We start from the raw sequence: 19,543 nt of genomic DNA on the forward strand, positions 1-19,543 counted from the left end.
TGTCCAATCAACCTTTATTGGCTTACAGGGCTTAAATTAATATTGCAAAGTGCTCTCTTTGTGGTAGTGTGGGCGAGCAGTTTAGGCTTATCAGAGGGTAGTGTTAATCATGTGTTGAACACACAGAGCCTATCAAAGAGAGACAAGCTCAAGAAGAAACTCTAGACCAGTTTAGAAAACTAACATTGATTTTTATATTATTTTAGACACCAAGATCTACAAGTTCAGGTAAGTACTTTTTGAGTTGGCGATTTTTAAAGGTACACTAAAACAGCTGTCCGATTTGAGGCATGAGCCTCGTACGCAATATCATTATCCTATGGAGAGAACGTATACTGCATAGCGTCACTTGCAAACGATTAACGGGTCTGATCTTCTGGACTTAAGATAAGTAGGGGCCAAGTCCTTGGAACCACTGGCAGTTTCAGGTTACCTGTCCTGGTTTGTCCAGGTGCAAAGGTGCTGGTCGCAAGAGTAGCCTCTATCGCTACCGCTGAAGTCAATGGGGAAACCTTTAACAGAAAACAGCTGCAAATAGGGACAGGGGGAACCAGTCTGGCATAACCCAAAGGGTGGCTCTGCTCCTGAGGGTCTTTGGGGCAAGGGTGCACCATTGGTATGCTTAGACTCAGGCTGTGGGCCTCAGGTACAGAGGTGTTTTGTCCAGTGGATTGCTTGCGTTTGAGGCTCTCGCTTTTTAGGTTGACCTGGAGGTGGGGACAAATCACGACGACCGGGCTACTCTCAACAATGGCTTTGGTGATGCTGACGTCCCACGTCGGTAGGCCTGTCTTGGTGGTGTTGGTGTCCGGGCTGAACAGTTAACAAGCCTTGGTGCTTGCATCTCTAGGTTGTGCTCCCTGGCATTGGTGTAGGGAGGCTCGGGGTAGGCTCAGCATCTCGAGGACAAGATGGGTCACCGGGGCTGCTCTGCTGGACACTCTGGATCCTTTTCCTGGCGAGTTGCCTCCTCAGTGGACCCAATGGTCAGCAAAACAAAGAACCAGGCAGTCGCAGTTGGTGCAAGGAAGTGGCTCCTCCACTTCAAGGGAGATGCTGGCAGGTTGGCGAAGTGCTGGCAGGCCTCCGAGGCTTTGGGAGGATCAGCCAACCTAAATCCTCTGCACCCCAAGTGCTCTGGCCCGGGTCCACGACTATTGACTGTGCTCCCAGGACCCTCACAAACTGAGCCCCAATTGGGAGCGCTCAGGCTTGTCCTCAAGTCCCCTTCTGAAGCCTGTTTCTAGGTCCCCCCCTTCGCCAGCCGTGCAGTGTGTAAGGCACCCGACCCGTCCAGCGCCTCTGCACCCAGACACCCGAGAGGAGGTAAAACCGAAATGCTGGTGGTTCTTGTGACCTTGGCTCCCTAGCACCCTACAACCTAAAGGGAACCCTTGAGATATCTCTGAAAATACCTGTATGCAGTATATGTACTTTTTCTACTGAAAGCCATTACAGCGTAACAGCTCATTTATGTGATTTACTTACCTCGCTGCGCAAAATAACTGTACGAACACTACTTGCATTACTTTGAAGATTTCTGGTGTCCAAACTTAACATAAAAAGTGTATTTTTCTAAAATTGGTCTCGATTTTTCTGTGTGTCTCATTTACTGACTGTGTACAACAAATGCTTAGCACCATCCTCGTATAGGCCTAAACAGCTTGCCCACAATACCACAAAAAAGAGCATTTAGGATTATTATTTTGACCTCTGTCAGCCAATAAGAGTCACCTGTACTATCTGCATAGTGTACCCTACATCGGTATACTGCATAAATAGCCATCTTCCTACACACAGGAGCCACTATAAATGGATGCTAGTGATCTGGTAAACTGGGATGGAACTTCTAAGGTTGGTAGGACATCCAACAAGAAGTCTTAGTTCATCTGATTAAATGCCTCATTTTGCCTAGGAATTTAACTTGTCCTTTTTTCTTTCTTTCTAGAAGGAAGTGGGTTTGCTCAAACACCATTCCACCCAATATAAACTCTGTCTGATCTTTACACATTAAATCAGATACAACTGCTGATAATTAAATAGCCACAATTGTAACAGGAATTTTATAGGCCGTATTTAGGTGCATACTGGGTCTGTGTGAGCTTCATCTCACTGAGTCCTATCTGATTTCAGAAAAATACACAGGGCACCTTCCTGAGAGGTACATGGTCAACCTTCATCAGAAAGCATGTTTTACAACTTCATTAGTAAAGTGCCAGACAGCTTTTAAAGTTGTAGAGTTTGTTACCAAATCTGCACGTGCCATGGCTTTCCCAGCAGGTAACACCTGATGCACCTGTTGAGTTGGCGAGTGGCCGTTGTGGATGCTTTTTAACACCTGTGGTGTCGCAGTGTCTGTAGCTGTGTCGTTAGATGGTGTGTGAGGTTAGTCATTGCTTCTTTTCTTGTTAGGTATCTTATGATGTGGAGGGATTCTGCGAACGGAACCGCGATGTGCTCTTCAACGATCTCATCGAGCTGATGCAGAGCAGTGAGCTGTAAGTGTGGAATCCACAATACATGCGTGGAACGCCAAAATAGCCTCTTGACTACTGATTCATTCAACCATCATAATATGCCTTACAAAAGTCCCATCAAGTACCATTACATGTTGCCATTCAACCACCTACAATATTGAAAATATAAGCATGTGACTCCCACATTATCTCAATGCCATCCTGCCGAGAGCTCAAAGGAGCAACAAATAATAAGACCGATCCATACCACCGAGCATTACCCAAGTCCAAATTGTTACATACGGATGATACCAAATTGGCTTCATCTGGAAGCAATACCTACGTACTGACATCAGATTGCACTGTTTCTTCTTATTAAAATTTCCAAACGTGGTTAATTCTGTGTTGCAGGATTTGAAATTTCCCCATACAGTGACTCAAAAAGGTGGAGATATGTTCATGTTGTTCACATTCTCAGTACTTTCTGCTCTACATAGTCAAAGCTTGCAACCAGCAGGGTATTGCTGACCTATTCCCTGTACTTTTGGGAAACAAAACACAGTTGTTTCTACAATGAGAAGTCTTTACAGTATGTCGGTATGTTTGGCTCAATTTCATAATTAAAAATGTTTTCCAAACATTGTTCTATGGGAACTTATCAGTGTGCATTCCAGTCGAAGATACACAGGACCCCTTCACATCCTCTCTGTAGCTGTTCCGCCCTAGTTGGCAGATTACAGACGTTCAGTGTACATGTTCAAATCTTTTATTTTATTTTTACATCCTTAATGAATATTTTTTTCATTCCACCACAGCCCTTTTATCAGGGAACGTTTCCCAGAAAACATTAATGCTGAAAAGAAAGGCCGGCCGACCACCGCCAGCAGCAAGATCAAGGTATGTGTGTGTCGGATGCTGCTCCTGCGTGGGGTGGCATGCTGAGCTTCCCCTGGGGTGGAGTGACTTTTCATGGAGGCTTCTTTGAAAAAAGTGGGACCAGTCCCTATCAATAGTAGGGAAGCAAGTTCACTGATTTTTTTGTCAGATAAGAAAATTAATGCCCCAGACAATAGAGATTACTCCATTATAACTCAATAGTGTCAAATAGGGGAGACAATATTAGCAACTTGACTTTTCTGGTTTCAGTTGTTCGAAAGGAACGGTGCCGAAATAAGGAAAAGTACAGATACCATGAGCAAAAATAACACATGCCCAGGCTAGAATTGCAATATTTATAAATGACAAAAAAAGACTAAGGCTGGATGGTTACAAAATAAAAATAATGGCTTAAAGTGGTTTTGTCTAGAATTCTGCTCTTTTAGTGACGGGAAGATCACTGGGAACTATGCCAACGCCACACAGAACCACCAAGTGTAGAGGAATGTTAAAAATAAATTTACTGATTCCTTTTTTATTTATTTTTTTCCTCTCTTTTTAAAGAAACAAGCCAACGACCTGGTGAAAACCCTGATGAAATGCACCCCCCACTATATCCGCTGTATTAAGCCCAATGAGACAAAGAAGCCCCGTGACTGGGAGGAAAGCAGGTACTAGGGGAGCAGAATTGATGCACGAGTAGGGAGCCGATGCCATGGGGTGAAGCTGTGTGGGTAGGGCATCAGGAGAAGTGGGAGCAAAAGTAAGTGCTGAGAGTAACCTGGTAACCAGAGTAGGCATAAAGTGCAGAAAGAATACTTAGATGAAGCAAAGACAGAGGGTGGCTCGGGATACAAGCACGGAAGGGTTTATGGGACAGAGATCATGTGCTAGAAAAGAGAGTGAAGACTGAGGGGGCGAGAAACTGATGGGAACCTTGGACCGATGGCTATAAAAGGCTACTCTGAGATGAAGGACTTTGAAATTTTCAGACAGAGGGAATTGAAGGCAGAGTGCAGCAGCCAAGGTCTTAAACAAACATAGGTTTGAGAAAGAAGCAGGAATTAAACTTAAGGAGTCCGGATGGAAGCCAAAGATGGAGGGTACCAGGTACAGGAGTGTACGTCGGAAAGGATTTAGTGATCAGTTGCATTGTTTAGAGAATAGGTGCTTTAGGGGCAATAAAAAGGAGAGAGTAAAAATGGAGACGATGTGACGGTGAAGATGAAGACAGAGAGATGAACCAAGGAAGAAGGATTTGGCGGTTGATGGGAGAAGTGTTGAGGCGGTTCCTGTATTGGCAATACAGGAGATAGTACAGACTGGACGGGAAAAGGACATGAAGGAGTTGGGGAAGCCCTGAAGCGCTTGCATATTGGTGGAGAAGAGAATAGTAACTGTGTGTGTGTTTGTTTTGCGGGGTATGGTGGGGCGGGGCTGTCCCCAGTGGTGATCTAGACCTATTCAGTGGGTTTGCATCATTACCTGCATATTTTGTTGGCCATGTCAGCTCCTTCTGCTTTTTGGCATATCGTTCTATTCTGGCACCTCTTTGCTTCATCCCCTTTCTGCACTTGAGTTTACACCCGGTTTTTATTCTGCTCTGCGATGTTGATTTTCCGAATCATCCACACATGTCGACGCTTGCAAAGTCTCCACACATGTCTGACGCTTGCAAAGTCTCTCTGTCCGGCTGTCTTGTCGTGCCTAGTTTTCCACCTCTGCACTTGAGTTTTAATTTGTTTTTTTTTGGTTTGTCTCTTTCCTTTGTCATTTGTATTTATTTATCCTGTGATCTCCCTACCTTTAATGTAGGTTTACCTATCACCCTTGGCTTTTTCCCTTAAACTGTTCCTTTACACTCTAATTTTCTTGTCTTTTTCAAAGAGTGAAGCATCAAGTCGAATACCTAGGACTAAGGGAGAATATCCGGGTGCGACGAGCTGGTTATGCCTACCGCAGGGTCTTCCAGAAGTTTCTTCAGAGGTACAAGCAGTGTTAAGAACTGTCTGTTTCTGTTTATGTGAGGCACAAAATTGTAATATAGTTGTTTTGATGTATATACTGATGAATACTTCATAATTTCACTAAAAGCAATAAGACCTAGAATAAAGACGTGTTTCCCTTTAATTTCCTCTCTGACAACAGCAGTAATGTGAAATTGCTGAAATAGTTGAAAAAGACTTAATTCAATTCAGCTTTTTATAAAGATTATTTTGCAACTTTGTTTCCAGCTCGTTAGGTCTGCTAGCGTCTTAAGGGGTGGTTTAATGAAATAAAACCGCGACAGAAAGCTTGGACCTATCTCGATCCTGTCAATTTCTGCTTAATAAGACCCTGTTTTTTTGTGCAGATTAGAAGAAGAAATTTGAATTAAAATATTCTCATTTTGCTAATCTGCTGTTAAAGCATCATTGAATTAGGGAGATATTCTGAAATTGTGAAAAGAACTTGGAGTATGGAAATCATTTTGGTACCTTAAGCAGTCTTGCTTGTGATTTTCCATTTCTCATTTTTCTTCAATAACCAGCCATGGTCAGGGAGCAATCTCCAGGTTTAGGGACTAAAGAGGTTACAAGGCCTTGCTCAATAAATAACCATGTGAACTGAAGAGTGATCATAGACTTCCCCTCTGAGGTGCTCATGGCATGGTCTGCACCTTTTTCCTGGTCAGTCAGGCTCTGGCTTGGTATCCTCTGTGTGAGAGACCTGTTTTTGCCCATGACTAGCTCCCCTGTGTCAGCAGCAGGGCATCTCCTCTTTGTGCTCTGGTGTTTGCTGCAGGGTAGAGTAGACAGGCTGCCTGATTCAATGATGAAGCTGGGGACACAGTACGATGTGCTTCCTGTATGCTTTATGTCAAACAATTTGGGCAGTAGTGTCGGGTGTAAAGGCGATTCAGTGCTTCCACCCAGCTGGTGGGGACTTAAATGTTCTTGCACTGTATCTTAACTTTAAAGCCAGTAGGTGAAGAAACTTGCAGAAGAGCTTCCACTGAACAAACAAATCAATTTGTAACATAATTATGCAGTGGAATTCCTATTTTGCTGTTGTTGACAGAAATAAATCAAGGCGGCTTGGCCTTGATGAGAGACACATGAAAGTGTTGCTAGAAGTATAGATGTACAGGGATTTATAGAGTGCGCGGCTACTCAGAGTGTCCCAGGCACTATGCAGTACAGTAAGGGAAGATAGAAGCAGGGCTACTGAACAAAAAGTTGTTTTGGGCTTTTTCCTGAACAAACCTTCAACATTTATATGACTAAGTTCTAAAGGCAAGTTGTTCCAGCCCCCTTGCTCCAAAAAGGAAAAGGAATGCCCGCAAGCCTAAGCCAGGCGAGTCCTGGGAATTGTGGCCAGAATAAGTTATTTGTGGAACACAGGTTTCTCGAAGGTATGTAGTATGAGATCCTAGAGGACAGGTAGTTGGGTCCAGAATGATGAAGCCCTCTGTGCATTAAAAGGGAAGTCGTGAATAAGATCCGCATATTCACAGGAAGCCAGTGTAAATTTTGCGAATGCAAAGAAATATGCTCCGTTCTGGGCAGACTGAGAGCAAGCCTAGGGGTGGCATTCTATACAGTCTGTAGTTTCCTCACTAGATACTGCGGCACACCTGCATATAGAGCCGTAAGCCTGTAATAAAACTTTCAAATTTTAAAATGAATAAAACATTACATATACTTTGAATGGAGTAGGTGCTTTCTAGCAGGCAAGATTCTTATTGGCATAAAGCTAACCTACTACAGGGTTAGAATTATAATAATATGAAGTCATGTTTTAACCATACAAGGATGATTTAAAAAGGATGAATAGTGGAAATAAAAAAGCACTTGACATGGTCCAGAACTAGTCCAATGGTCCTGGCACTAAAGTGCATTTCTTTTTAGGCTGATGTGCACATGTTATTAGGCAAAATGGCAAAACTCATGCAAGAGAGCCAGCTGACCCATTCCGCTGTGCTGTATCCTGTGGTCTGTGGAAGCAAATTGGGTATGACTGTTGAACAGAACAAGGGATGAAGAAGGCTGCCACATAGCATATGTGTATATGTCTGTTTGTTTGTGTGTGTATATATACACATATATATGTTTTTTTCCATTAATGGTTTTAATTGCTTACATGAGAAGTATCACAGAGTTGAAGCTGTCTTTAGCCCAGACCTAAACAGGAAGGGTACATGAGTAACAAAAAGGATAAGTAAAATACTGGTGAGATGTAAGAGGCTTTTCCTATCCTCTTCTCACCTGCTCAGAAGAAAAAAAAAAACGTGGGGGGGACCCTACCCTATGTGAAAACAAAGTATGTAAACTATCGTCATATTTTTACAAAAGAAATTAATGAAGACTCCTCATGTGATAGTTAAGGAATAGGTAGTCAATGCCCTTGTTATATGTGGTCATTCAGATTAAAATATTATCTGCTTCATCTCATTTCTTGTTTTAGAATGGCAATTAAAGGCATATATATATATATATATATATATATATATATATATATATATATATATTCATGCCACGAACAGATGTACACTGGGTAAGTGACATTTTCCATATATATATATATATATATATATATATATATATATATAGATAATGTTCGATGGCATGTGTAGCTGCAGATACACATGCTGTGCATTATCCTGCCATCTAATGTTGGGCTCGGAGTGTTACAAGTTGTTTTTCTTTCGAAGAAGTCTTTTCAAGTCACGAGACCGAGGGACTCCTCCCTTTCGACTCCATTGCGCATGGGCGTTGACTCCATCTTAGATTGTTTTCTTTCCGCCATCGGGTTCGGACGTGTTCCTCTTCGCTCCGTATTTCGGTTCGGAAAAGATAGTTATCCATCGGAAAATTTGACGGTATTGTTTGCGCTCGGTACCGGGTTAGTGCTAGCACATCGACACCGAAGAAAGAAGAGCTCCGGCGGCCCTTCGGGGCTTCCACTCCTCAGCGGGGCCTGGTCGGCCCGACCGCATCCATCTTCAAACCTCATGGACCGGACCCCCTTCCGCTTCTGCCCCAACTGCCACGCAAAGTATCCTTATACAGACCAACACTTGGTCTGTAATCTGTGTTTGTCCCCCGAACACAAAGAGGATACTTGCGAGGCCTGTCGGGCATTTCGAACCAAGAAAACACTGCAGGATCGAAGAGCTCGAAGACTCCAGATGGCATCGACACCGGCCGGGCACATCGACATCGAAGAAGAGGAGAGATTCTCCATTCGAGACTCGGACGAGTCCGAGAGTGAGCAGCCAAAGACGCAGCAAACCGTGAGTAAACCAGCCCCGGCAAAAACTCACTCAAATAATGAAGGCCAAGGGGACGCCACCGCCAACAGGCCATGGCTTAACCCGAAAACACGGTGACCAAACATAGGCACCGAAAAGGCCTCCCAGCAGCCAAAGACATTCGACTCTGGTCGAGATACCGGCTCCGAACAGACTCGGCACCCCGAAAGTCAAAAAGGTTTCCTCGGAGCCAAAAAAGACTGTCGAAGAGATTTCGGTGCCGAAAAATGCAGCCTCGGATCCGAAACAAAGCTCCTATACAGAGGAACAAGGCCTTTCCACACAATTACAAGGTCACAGATTTGAACAAGAACTGGGCATGGGAGAGCCAGACCATACCCAGAGGAGGCTCCATATACAAAAAGACACGGGGAAAATCAGAACTCTTCCTCCAATAAAGATGAAGCGGACGCTCGCATTCCAAGAGGCAGAAATGCAGCCAAAAGCGAAAGTGGCTAAAGGAAAAACACCACCACAGTTTTCGCCACAACAATCGCCAACACAGTCGCCACATCTGTCCCCGGTAGCAACACCCCCAATGATGCAGTCACCAACACACACGGATGAGCCAAGATGACCCGGATGCATGGGATTTGTTGATGCACCGGTCTCTGACAATAGTCCTGATTGCTACCCGGCAAGAACTTCTCCACCTGAGGACAGTACTGCTTACATGCAGGGCAGCTACATTTCATAATGTAGCATTGCATGCAGAGCCCATAGAAGATGACTTCTTGTTCAACACCCTGTCATCTACGCACAGCCAATACCAAAGCTTGCCAATGCTGCCAGGCATGTTAAAACACATCAAACAAGTGTTTCAGGACCCAGTCAAAGGCAGAGCCATCACACCTAGGGTGGAGAAGAAATATAAACCTCCCCCTACTGACTCTGTGTTCATTACACAACAGTTAACTCCTGATTCGATGGTAGTAGGAGCAGCCCGGAAAAGGGCAAACTCACAAACTTCTGGAGACGCACCACCGCCCAACAAAGAAAGTCAGAAATTTGATGCAGCAGGCAAGAGGGTGTCAGCACAGGCAGCCAATCAATGGCGAATTGCCAATTCTCAAGCTCTACTGGCCAGATACGATAGGGCACATTGGGATGAAATGCAACATCTCATTCAACACCTTCCCAAAGAGTTCCAGAAACGTGCCCAACAGGTTGTCGAGGAGGGCCAAACTATCTCCATCAACCAAATAAGGTCGGCTATGGACTCAGCAGACATGGCAGCCAGGACAGTAAACATGCCGGTAACCATTCGGAGACACGCATGGCTACGGACCTCCGGATTTAAGCCAGAAATTCAGCAGGCTGTGCTGAATATGCCTTTCAATGAACAACAATTATTTTGGCCGGTGCTGGATACGGCGATAGAAAAACTGAAAAAAGACACGGACACAGCCATGGGGGCGCTCTACTCCCCACATAGCAGAGGTACTTTTAGGAAGCCGCACTTTAGAGGGGGGTTTCGGGCCCAAACCACAGAGCCTTCCACCTCACAAGTCAGACCCACATATCAGGGCAAGTATCAGAGAGGAGGTTTTCAAGGACAATATAGGGGTGGACAGTTCCCTAAAACAAGAGGGAAATTCCAGAGCCCAAAAACCCCACGAACTAAACAGTGACTTCAATGTCACAAACCCCCACCACACAACACCAGTGGGGGGGGGACTTAGAATATTACCACAACTGGGAACACATAACTACGGATGCGTGGGTCCTAGCCATTATCCAACATGGTTATTGCATAGAATTCCTACATTTGCCACCAGATGTGCCGCCAAGAGCACACAATATGTCCAAACAACACTTAGACCTGTTACAACTAGAAGTCCAAGCATTATTACAAAAAGAAGCAATAAAACTAATACCCAACCATCAAAAAGGAACAGGTGTTTACTCCCTGTATTTCCTAATTCCAAAAAAGGACAAAACACTGAGACCCATATTAGACCTCAGAACACTGAGGGCCTCATTCTCACCCTGGCGGTAATTACCGCCAGGGCGGAGGTCGGCGGTAGCACCGCCAACAGGCTGGCGGTGCTCCGCCGGGCATTCTGACCGCGGCGGTACAGCCGCGGCCAGAAGCGGAAAGCCGGCGGGCTACTGCCGACTTTCCGCTGCCCGTCTGAATCCTCCATGGCGGCGGAGCGCGCTCCGCCGCCATGGGGATTCAGACACCCCCTACCGCCATCCTGTTCATGGCGGCTCTCCCGCCATGAACAGGATGGCGGTAGGGGGTGCCGTGGGGCCCCTGGGGGCCCCTGCCGTGCCCATGCCAATGGCATGGGCACGGCAGGGGCCCCCGTAAGAGGGCCCCAAAAAGTATTTCAGTGTCTGCCCAGCAGACACTGAAATACGCGACGGGTGCAACTGCACCCGTCGCACCTTCCCACTCCGCCGGCTCAATTCTGAGCCGGCATCCTAGTGGGAAGGTTGATTTGCCCTGGGCTGGCGGGCGGCCTTATGGCGGCCGCCCGCCAGCCCAGGGCAAATGTCAGAATCCCCGCCGCGGTCTTTCGACCGCGGTGCGGTGTTCTGACGGCGGTACCTTGGCGGACGGCCTCCGCCGTCCGCCAAGGTCAGAATGACCGCCTGAATCTTTACATCAAATCAGATCACTTTCACATGGTGACACTTCAAGACGTGATTCCGTTTCTCAAACAACAAGACTACATGTCAACATTAGATCTCAAGGATGCTTATTTCTACATACCCATACATCCTTCCCACAGGAAATACTTAAGGTTTGTAATCCAAGGCGTGCATTACCAATTCAAAGTGTTATCATTCGGGATAACAACAGCCCCAAGAGTATTTACAAAATGCCTGGCAGTAGTAGCCGCTCACATCAGGAGACAGCACATGCACGTATTCCCTTACTAAGACGATTGGTTAATAAAAACCAGCACTCAGCAACAGTGTCTTCTACACACAAAATACGTCATAGAAACCCTTCATAAACTAGGGTTCTCTACAACCGTGTCAAATACAACAATACTTAGGAGCAACAATCAACACACAAAAGGGGATTGCCACTCCAAGTCCACAAAGGGTACAAGCCTTCCAAAATGTAATACTAAACATGTACTCAAACCAACTATCAAGCGAGGTCTGTAATGAAACTCCTAGGCATGATGTCTTCATGCATAGCCATTGTCCCAAACGCAAGACTACACATGCGGCCCTTACAACAGTGCCTAGCAACACAATGGACACAAGCACAGGGTCAACTTCAAGATCTAGTGTTGATAGACCGCCAAACACACTTCTCGCTTCAATGGTGGAATCCTATAAATGTATCCAAGGGCGGCCATTCCAAGACCCAGTGCCTCAGTACGTGATCCCAACAGGGACAATGGGACGGCCACTGCATATAAATCATTTAGAGCTGTTAGCAGTGTTTCTAGCATTGAAAGCATTTCAACCGCTAATAGTCCACAAACGCATTCTTGTCAAAACAGACAACATGACAACAATGTATTACTTAAACAAACAAGGAGGGACACACTCATCACAACTGTGTCTCTTAGCACAGAAGATTTGGCATTGGGCGATTCACAATCACATTCGCCTAATAGCACAATACATCCCAGGAATTCAAAACCAGTTGGCCGACAATCTCAGTCGAGCTCACCAACAGACACACGAATGGGAAATTCATCCCCAGATACTACAAACTTACTTTCTATGCTGGGGAACACCAGAAATAGACCTATTCGCAACAAAAGAAAACGCAAAATGCCAAAACTTCGCGTCCAGGTATCCACACCCTCTGTCCAAAGGCAATGCGTTATGGATGAGTTGGTCAGGGATATTTGCGTACGCTTTTCCCCCTCTCCCACTCCTTCCTTATCTGGTAAACAAATTGAATCAAAACAAACTCAAACTAATACTAATAGCACCAACCTGGGCTCGCCAACCATGGTATACCACATTACTGGACCTGTCAGTAGTACCTCATATCAAACTACCAAACACACCAGATCTGTTAACTCAACACAAACAGCAGATCAGACACCCGAATCCAGCATCGCTCAATCTAGCAATCTGGCTCCTGAAGTCTTAGAATTTGGACATTTAGACCTTACACAAGAATGTATGGAGGTCATTAAGCAAGCTAGGAAACCTACTACAAGACATTGTTACGCAAACAAATGGAAAAGATTTGTTTATTACTGCCATAATAATCAAATTCAACCACTACATGCTTCTGCAAAAAAACACTGTAAGCTATTTATTACACTTACAAAAATCAAAATTAGCATTTTCTTCTATCAAAATACATCTCACAGCAATATCTGCCTATCTGCAGATTACACATTCAACATCACTCTTTAGAATCCCAGTCATCAAAGCATTTATGGAGGGTTTAAAGAGAATCATACCCCCAAGAACACTACCAATTCCCTCGTGGAACCTCAATATTGTATTAACACGACTCATGGGTCCACCATTTGAACCCATGCACTCTTGTGAGATGCAATACTTAACCTGGAAAGTAGCCTTCCTAATAGCTATCACATCTCTTAGAAGAGTAAGTGAAATACAAGCATTCACTATACAAGAACCCTTTATACAAATACATAAACATAAAGTGGTTCTCCATACAAATCCAAAGTTCTTACCAAAAGTTATATCGCCGTTCAACCTAAACCAAACAGTGGAACTCCCAGTCTTTTTTCCACAACCAGACTCAGTAGCCGAAAGAGCCTTACATACGTTAGACATCAAAAGAGCACTAATAATATTACATTGATAGAACAAAACAATTTCGCAAGGTTTGTAGCCTTCCAAAAACCTCATGCAGGAAATCCAATATCCAAACAAGGCATTGCCAGATGGATAGTGAAATGTATTCAGACCTGCTATATTAAAGCAAAAAGAGATCTGCCTATTACGGCAAAGGCGCACTCCACTAGGAAGAAAGGCGCCACAATGGCCTTTCTAGGAAATATACCTATGATAGAAATCTGTAAAGCAGCCACATGGTCTATGCCTCATACATTCACAAAACATGACTGTGTAGATGTGTTAACAACACAACAAGCCACAGTAGGACAGGCTGTATTAAGAACATTATTTCAGACAACTTCAACTCCTACAGACTAAGCCACCGCTTTTGGGGAGATAACTGCTTACTAGTCTATGCACAGCATGTGTATCTGCAGCTACACATGCCATCGAACGGAAAATGTCACTTACCCAGTGTATATCTGTTTATGGCATGAGACGCTGCAGATTCACATGCGCCCTCCCGCCTCCCCGGGAGCCTGTAGCCCTTCTAAGTTGATGAAACTTGGACATTTGTAAATTTGTAAATATATACTATTTTTATTCACATTATGTACATACATACTCCATTGCATGGGCACTTTTACTATATACACAACTCCTACCTCACCCTCTGCGGGGAAAACAATCTAAGACGGAGTCGACGCCCATGCACAGTGGAGCCGAAAGGGGGGAGTCCCTCGGTCTTGTGACTCGAAAAGACTTCTTTGAAGAAAAACAACTTGTAACACTCCGAGCCCAACACTAGATGGCAGGATAATGCACAGTATGTGAATCTGCAGCGTCTCATGCCACGAACAGATGTACACTGGGTAAGTGACATTTTCCATATATTTCTTCTTAGCCTTAGTGGCAAGGAAGTACAGAAAACATAAGAAGATATCCATACAATACAAGTAAAGAGCCCAATACTAATGAAGTTACATGTGAATTATAGTTTTTTATTTGTTGATCGTCCAGGTTCTTATTGTCACATTTTACTCCTTTTTGCTTTCTTCTAATAGGTATGCAATCCTGACAAAGGAATCCTGGCCAACTTGGAAAGGGGACGAGAAGCAGGGTGTTGTGCATCTCCTAAGATCTGTCAACATGGACGCCGATCAGTACCAGCTCGGCAAGTCCAAAATCTTCATCAAGGCTCCTGAATCGGTGAGTGAATCGGAAGGGGAGTGAGTATGCAGGATGGGAAGATGGAGACTTGGGCAGTAATAAATACGGATATAATGGCTGCAAAGAGGTATGTGGTTGGTTTGGGAATGTAAGTGGTGGTGGACAGCAGGGATGATGGAGTGGATGATAAAACTAGTCCTTCATGATCTTAATATTGATGTTTGTGGAAAAGCTACAAAATGTTTCCTTTTGGGAAGACATTGTTTGGGTGGTGGGTACACAGCAGAAATGTTTATGGTTAGGTCAAGGACTCGAGTGAGTGATGGTAGTTGCATGACGTGGAGATTGTGATCAATAATTGTGCTTGGGCACTGTATACAAGTATTGGCTGATGGTGCGATGGTTGGTGGTAGTATTCACAGTACAGAAATGGATGGTATGCACCATAGAGTTGGGTGAAGAGTGAATGAAGATTTGAATGTGCAGGAACTGATTTATTTGATTAGTGATCACACTGGATATTTTTTAGGTTAGTTGGGACAGAGGTCGGGTAGTTTGGTAGTCGTCGGGTGGGCACGTGATGTGGGTCTGGATGGCAGAATGTTGATGCCTAACAAGCCTCTCTGTGCTCCTCAGCTCTTTCTTCTAGAGGAAATGCGGGAGCGGAAGTACGATGGCTATGCTCGTATGATACAGAAGGCCTGGCGCAAACACATTGCTGTACGCAAGTACATTAAGATGAGAGAGGAAGGTGAGGATACCCATGGTCTAAAGTGTAAAGTAGGATTTATGAAAGAAGGGCGGTGTAGAGGCATGTACATTCCTTGGTGATTCAAACTGAATGTTTCATAGGGTGGGAAATTGCATATTTAGGTATACGTGTATGTATTATGATTGCAGTGTGCTGAGGACATTGTTTTGTTTCACTGTCCATGTTCTGGCTCATTCATTTTGTAAGTTGGTTACCCAGTCTTGGTATTTTCATTGATAGCTTGAAGGGAACAAATATTTCAGTACTTACCAGTAGTACTCCTGAATCAATACTATTTCAAATCCAAGATTTAGAAAAATTAGGTAAACCCCAGTGTAATTACTTTTAGCACTCCACATTTACTTATCATATTTGAACAATTGTATTGTTTTGTATGGTAATTTATAAAACGATTTCCTTACCGGTTGTGAGTATAGACAGTAGGAGTAGAAAACAGACATAAATACTCCACGATGGCCTTTATTTTGAGTTTCCTAGATTGGTATTTCATAGCGCATACCACTTCAGGCGATTAGTGACTTTCTGGTGTCTCTGGGCCTGGAGTTACCGCACTGAAACCAACAAAAGAGCTGCTGGGGCAGAAAGCAGCTATTGTCGTGCTCCGACCCACCCACTGCCTGCAGCACATTGGGGAAGCTTTCCTCTCTATACCCAACTCTCCTCCAGGTGCCCACCGAACATCTATCATCACAGGATGCAACCAAGCCCCCTGCTTTTCAAGCAGGTGATAAATGGATGTGGATTTGGACCTGTTATATTCCTCAGAATGGGGGAAAAACAAAGAATTGGAGTCTGTGTTCCAGGGTCCTGGTTTTATTTCCCATTCTGTGGAACATAACTCCTAATTCTAGCACTTTGGTTTGAGGATACCATCAAGAATTGTGATTCATGCCCTCGTATTACAGCACCAAAATATGGGCAGTTCATAATAAGGGCCTTGGTATGTTGCGTAAATAAAGAATGTAAGTAAAACAGAAGGTGACATTGTGGAAGGGCACACAAATGACATAAGAAGGCCAAATAGCAATCACTTTATTTACCTTGCTCTTTATTGTGTGTGTGTGTGTGTGTGTATATATATATATATATATATATATATATATATATATATATATATATATATATTCAGTTCTCATTTCCAGGATTTTGAGTAATTTGTTGTGCTTTTCAGTTTTCCCCAGAATATGTGCAAACATATTTATTATTCTGGATTAAGCCAGATCATTCCATTACATTAATCCACTTTTAGCCCACATGTTTTTTAGATTCTAATTTGAACTGATGTACTTTGCGTTCCTGTGGCAAATAATGATGTTGCTTCATTTGAGTAGTGGCCAATTTAACATTAATCCCAGAGTCATGTCCCAGAACTGCCTCATTCTTTCTAGTATCACCATAATTGCAGTGCACATTGAATATCATGATACTGTGAGAGAACCACATATATTGGGAAATTCTTTATTGTTCTGCATCCTGATGTCCACTTCAGGACAGCAAGGAGTGACAGATAGTGAAATCTACATACACTAGGATGTGGAGATCTCTGATGGATAGTTTATCCAGTCCTGGATTTGCACTGAGGTATTTATTCCTGCATTTGTGAAAGGAAAACCCAAAGTGTATGCACCAGAATGCAAAGAAGAAAGTGAGTTTGATAAACTTCTCTTACCCTAAATGGGATACCTTGTGTCCTCTGCTGATGCTTTCCTCACTTACAAGCTTGCTCTCTCTCTGTTGTAGCATCAAACATTGTTCTAAACAAGAAGGAGCGCCGGCACAATAGTATCAACAGAAATTTTGTGGGTGACTACATTGGTATCGAGAACCGGCCAGAGCTGAAGCAGTTTGTCGGGCGCCGAGAACGCATTGACTTCTCTGACACAGTGACTAAATATGACCGTAGGTTCAAGGTAGGTCTGGAAGTGTGAAAACGCAGGGCAGTAGCAAGGGCATAGCCCTTGTTGACACAGAAGTCTCTTTCACTAGTTGGATCGCATGGGTTAAATTGCCTAAGAAAGTTTGGTTCATCTGAGAGGCGCATCAGGCAGTGGTAGCCATACGAGTGTCAGGCATACCAGATCTGCCACTAATGCCCTATTACTGATAGCCTTACTGAGGCGTGTATGTCTGACATGGCAAATTCTGATCTATTAATTATGCTATAAGCCTGGCTGTCTCCAGTTGTGCATAGGGTAAATTTTCATTGTCACTTATGAAATGCGAAGAGTGGACGCATCATTGCTAATGGATCTTTCACTCGGGGAGCGTGAGACGATTACATATCCTAATGCAATACTCAATAGGTAACACTGAAGATCTCTGCTCAAAGTTACTGGGAGCAGTTCTCATCAATTTTCTTTGCCTGTAGATCGTGAAGCGAGACCTGATCCTGACGCCCAAATTCCTGTATCTGATTGGCCGAGAAAAGGTGAAGCAGGGGCCAGAAAAGGGCATGATTAAGGAGGTCCTGAAACGGAAAATTGAACTGGAGAAGATCCAAAGTGTCTCAATGAGGTAATAAAAGAAACCACCCACTGCCTTGTGAAGGGAAGATACATTGAGCCCTTAAAAGAGAAGATGACGGCCACGGAACAGTGGGGCAGGTGCACGCTGGGGAGGGGAGTGAAGATGGGCCTCTGCTTGAATAGCAGGGAAACTGGCCTTCTAAGGTTTGGGAGAGATCACCATCCCCAGACTAGGAACCAGGAAAAGTGGCTCCTGGACATTTGAGGAGGGTGGGGGCTGCAAGAGATGCCTCACATTTTGAAATAGGGCACATGTTTGTGCTATGGATGGGGCAGGGAAGTGGCTGTTCAGAATGAGAATTGGGTAAAAACCTGATGAGAAAGGTAAGGGGCTACCCAAAATGGAAAGCCGAGAATAATCCTGCTATTATGTTGGATGGGGAGCAAAGGGCCTTTTGATGATTGTGGTGTAGAGGGGAGAATTGTAATATGAAGTGTAGGAGGCCAGGAACACATGGGGGTTGAGCAATGAATGGACGGAATTCATAATGTGCTCAGCTACTTAACAGTGTCCTGGCGCTAACAGCCAAAACAAATGGTTATGCAGACCAAAGGGAAGGGTCAAGTGGATTGAGGGAATTGGGAGTAAGAGGTTTCTTAGTAAAGTTGGGCAGGAGGCTCCTGAGGATGTGAATGCAGCAAGGGTCTCTTGTGAGTGAGTGCTGAAGGGGGTGGTAAGAACGGGGGGGTGAGACAAGTGTTTTCTGAGGTTGAAAAGTAAAGGTGATTGTGCTACAGACTCTGAATTTTAGTGAGCGAGGTGTTACTGGAGATGCCGAATGTGAGGGCAGGTGCTCCTGAAAAGGAGAGATGGGGCAAGAATTGTCTGGAAAACATCAAGCCCCAGAATGTGGGCTCCTGGGGATGGTGGGAAGGTGGAAAAACTGCTCAGAATAAGGAGTGACGAATGACTGCTGGGGTGGAGAGAAACAGCTGCTTAAGAGGGAGAGAATACCTGCTGTGGATGGGGCATGTGGATGAGATGCTGCTAACCATGTGCAGTGTGAGTGAGTGGCTGATGAAGAGAAGTAGGAGCACTGGACTGCACAAGATGGGGACCAGGGCATGAGGAGGATACTGCTTGCAGTGGTGGAGTTGGTCAGGAATGGCATCCTGTCGGAGGAGATGTCTCAGGCTGGTGAATGTAAGAGTTAATATTTTTTTTCTAATTTCGCTCACACTGTGTATCCGGCTTCTTTTACCACAAGTACTCTGCAGGACGACTTTTTCATCATTCACGAGGCACAGTACGATAGTGTCCTGGAGTCCATGTTCAAGACTGAGTTCCTGAGCCTTCTATACAAGCGTTACGAGGAGAGAACCCAGAAGCAACTGCAACTAAAGTTCAGCAACCTGTGAGTTTGCCAGGAGAGCACATGGGTGGGATGGGCTGTTCTAAGACTGCAACCAGAGAATGAGTCGACTTTTAGAGAATATTCTCAAGATGAAGAGGTATGGTCAACCAGAGCTGTTTCGATGCCAAATGAAGACACAGTGTTAGGAGGTGTGTTGTGTTATGGTCAATAATTTGTTGTGATGTTAAGATTTCTTTAAATTGGGTTCTTGGCGCTTCTGCAATATCAGCAGACCCTAAGCAACTCAGAAAATGATATTTTTGAAGAGCAAGGACTTTAAGTTTTTCATTTTTCATGGCCCATGACGAATGTCATAGTTGTCGCTTTTGTACGTGGTAGATAGCTTGGAAGAAGAA

At 44.4% G+C, this 19,543-nt stretch overlaps 1 protein-coding gene across 1 annotated transcript in view; it reads left to right on the forward strand.

Moving 5' to 3' along the window:
• The window catches only part of LOC138268576 (unconventional myosin-Ie-like), a 110,362-nt gene that overhangs the window by 66,993 nt on the left and 23,826 nt on the right, over nucleotides 1-19,543 (forward strand). Inside the window, exons 15-23 of the mRNA XM_069218355.1 lie at nucleotides 2,413-2,498; nucleotides 3,272-3,353; nucleotides 3,897-4,003; nucleotides 5,220-5,318; nucleotides 14,430-14,574; nucleotides 15,172-15,286; nucleotides 17,048-17,217; nucleotides 17,676-17,821; nucleotides 19,041-19,187. Of these exons, the coding sequence (XP_069074456.1) occupies nucleotides 2,413-2,498; nucleotides 3,272-3,353; nucleotides 3,897-4,003; nucleotides 5,220-5,318; nucleotides 14,430-14,574; nucleotides 15,172-15,286; nucleotides 17,048-17,217; nucleotides 17,676-17,821; nucleotides 19,041-19,187 (1,097 nt within the window). The remainder of the gene's footprint in view (nucleotides 1-2,412; nucleotides 2,499-3,271; nucleotides 3,354-3,896; nucleotides 4,004-5,219; nucleotides 5,319-14,429; nucleotides 14,575-15,171; nucleotides 15,287-17,047; nucleotides 17,218-17,675; nucleotides 17,822-19,040; nucleotides 19,188-19,543) is intronic.

This window comes from Pleurodeles waltl, chromosome 12 (assembly GCF_031143425.1).
Source record: "Pleurodeles waltl isolate 20211129_DDA chromosome 12, aPleWal1.hap1.20221129, whole genome shotgun sequence".
Taxonomy (NCBI): domain Eukaryota; kingdom Metazoa; phylum Chordata; class Amphibia; order Caudata; family Salamandridae; genus Pleurodeles; species Pleurodeles waltl.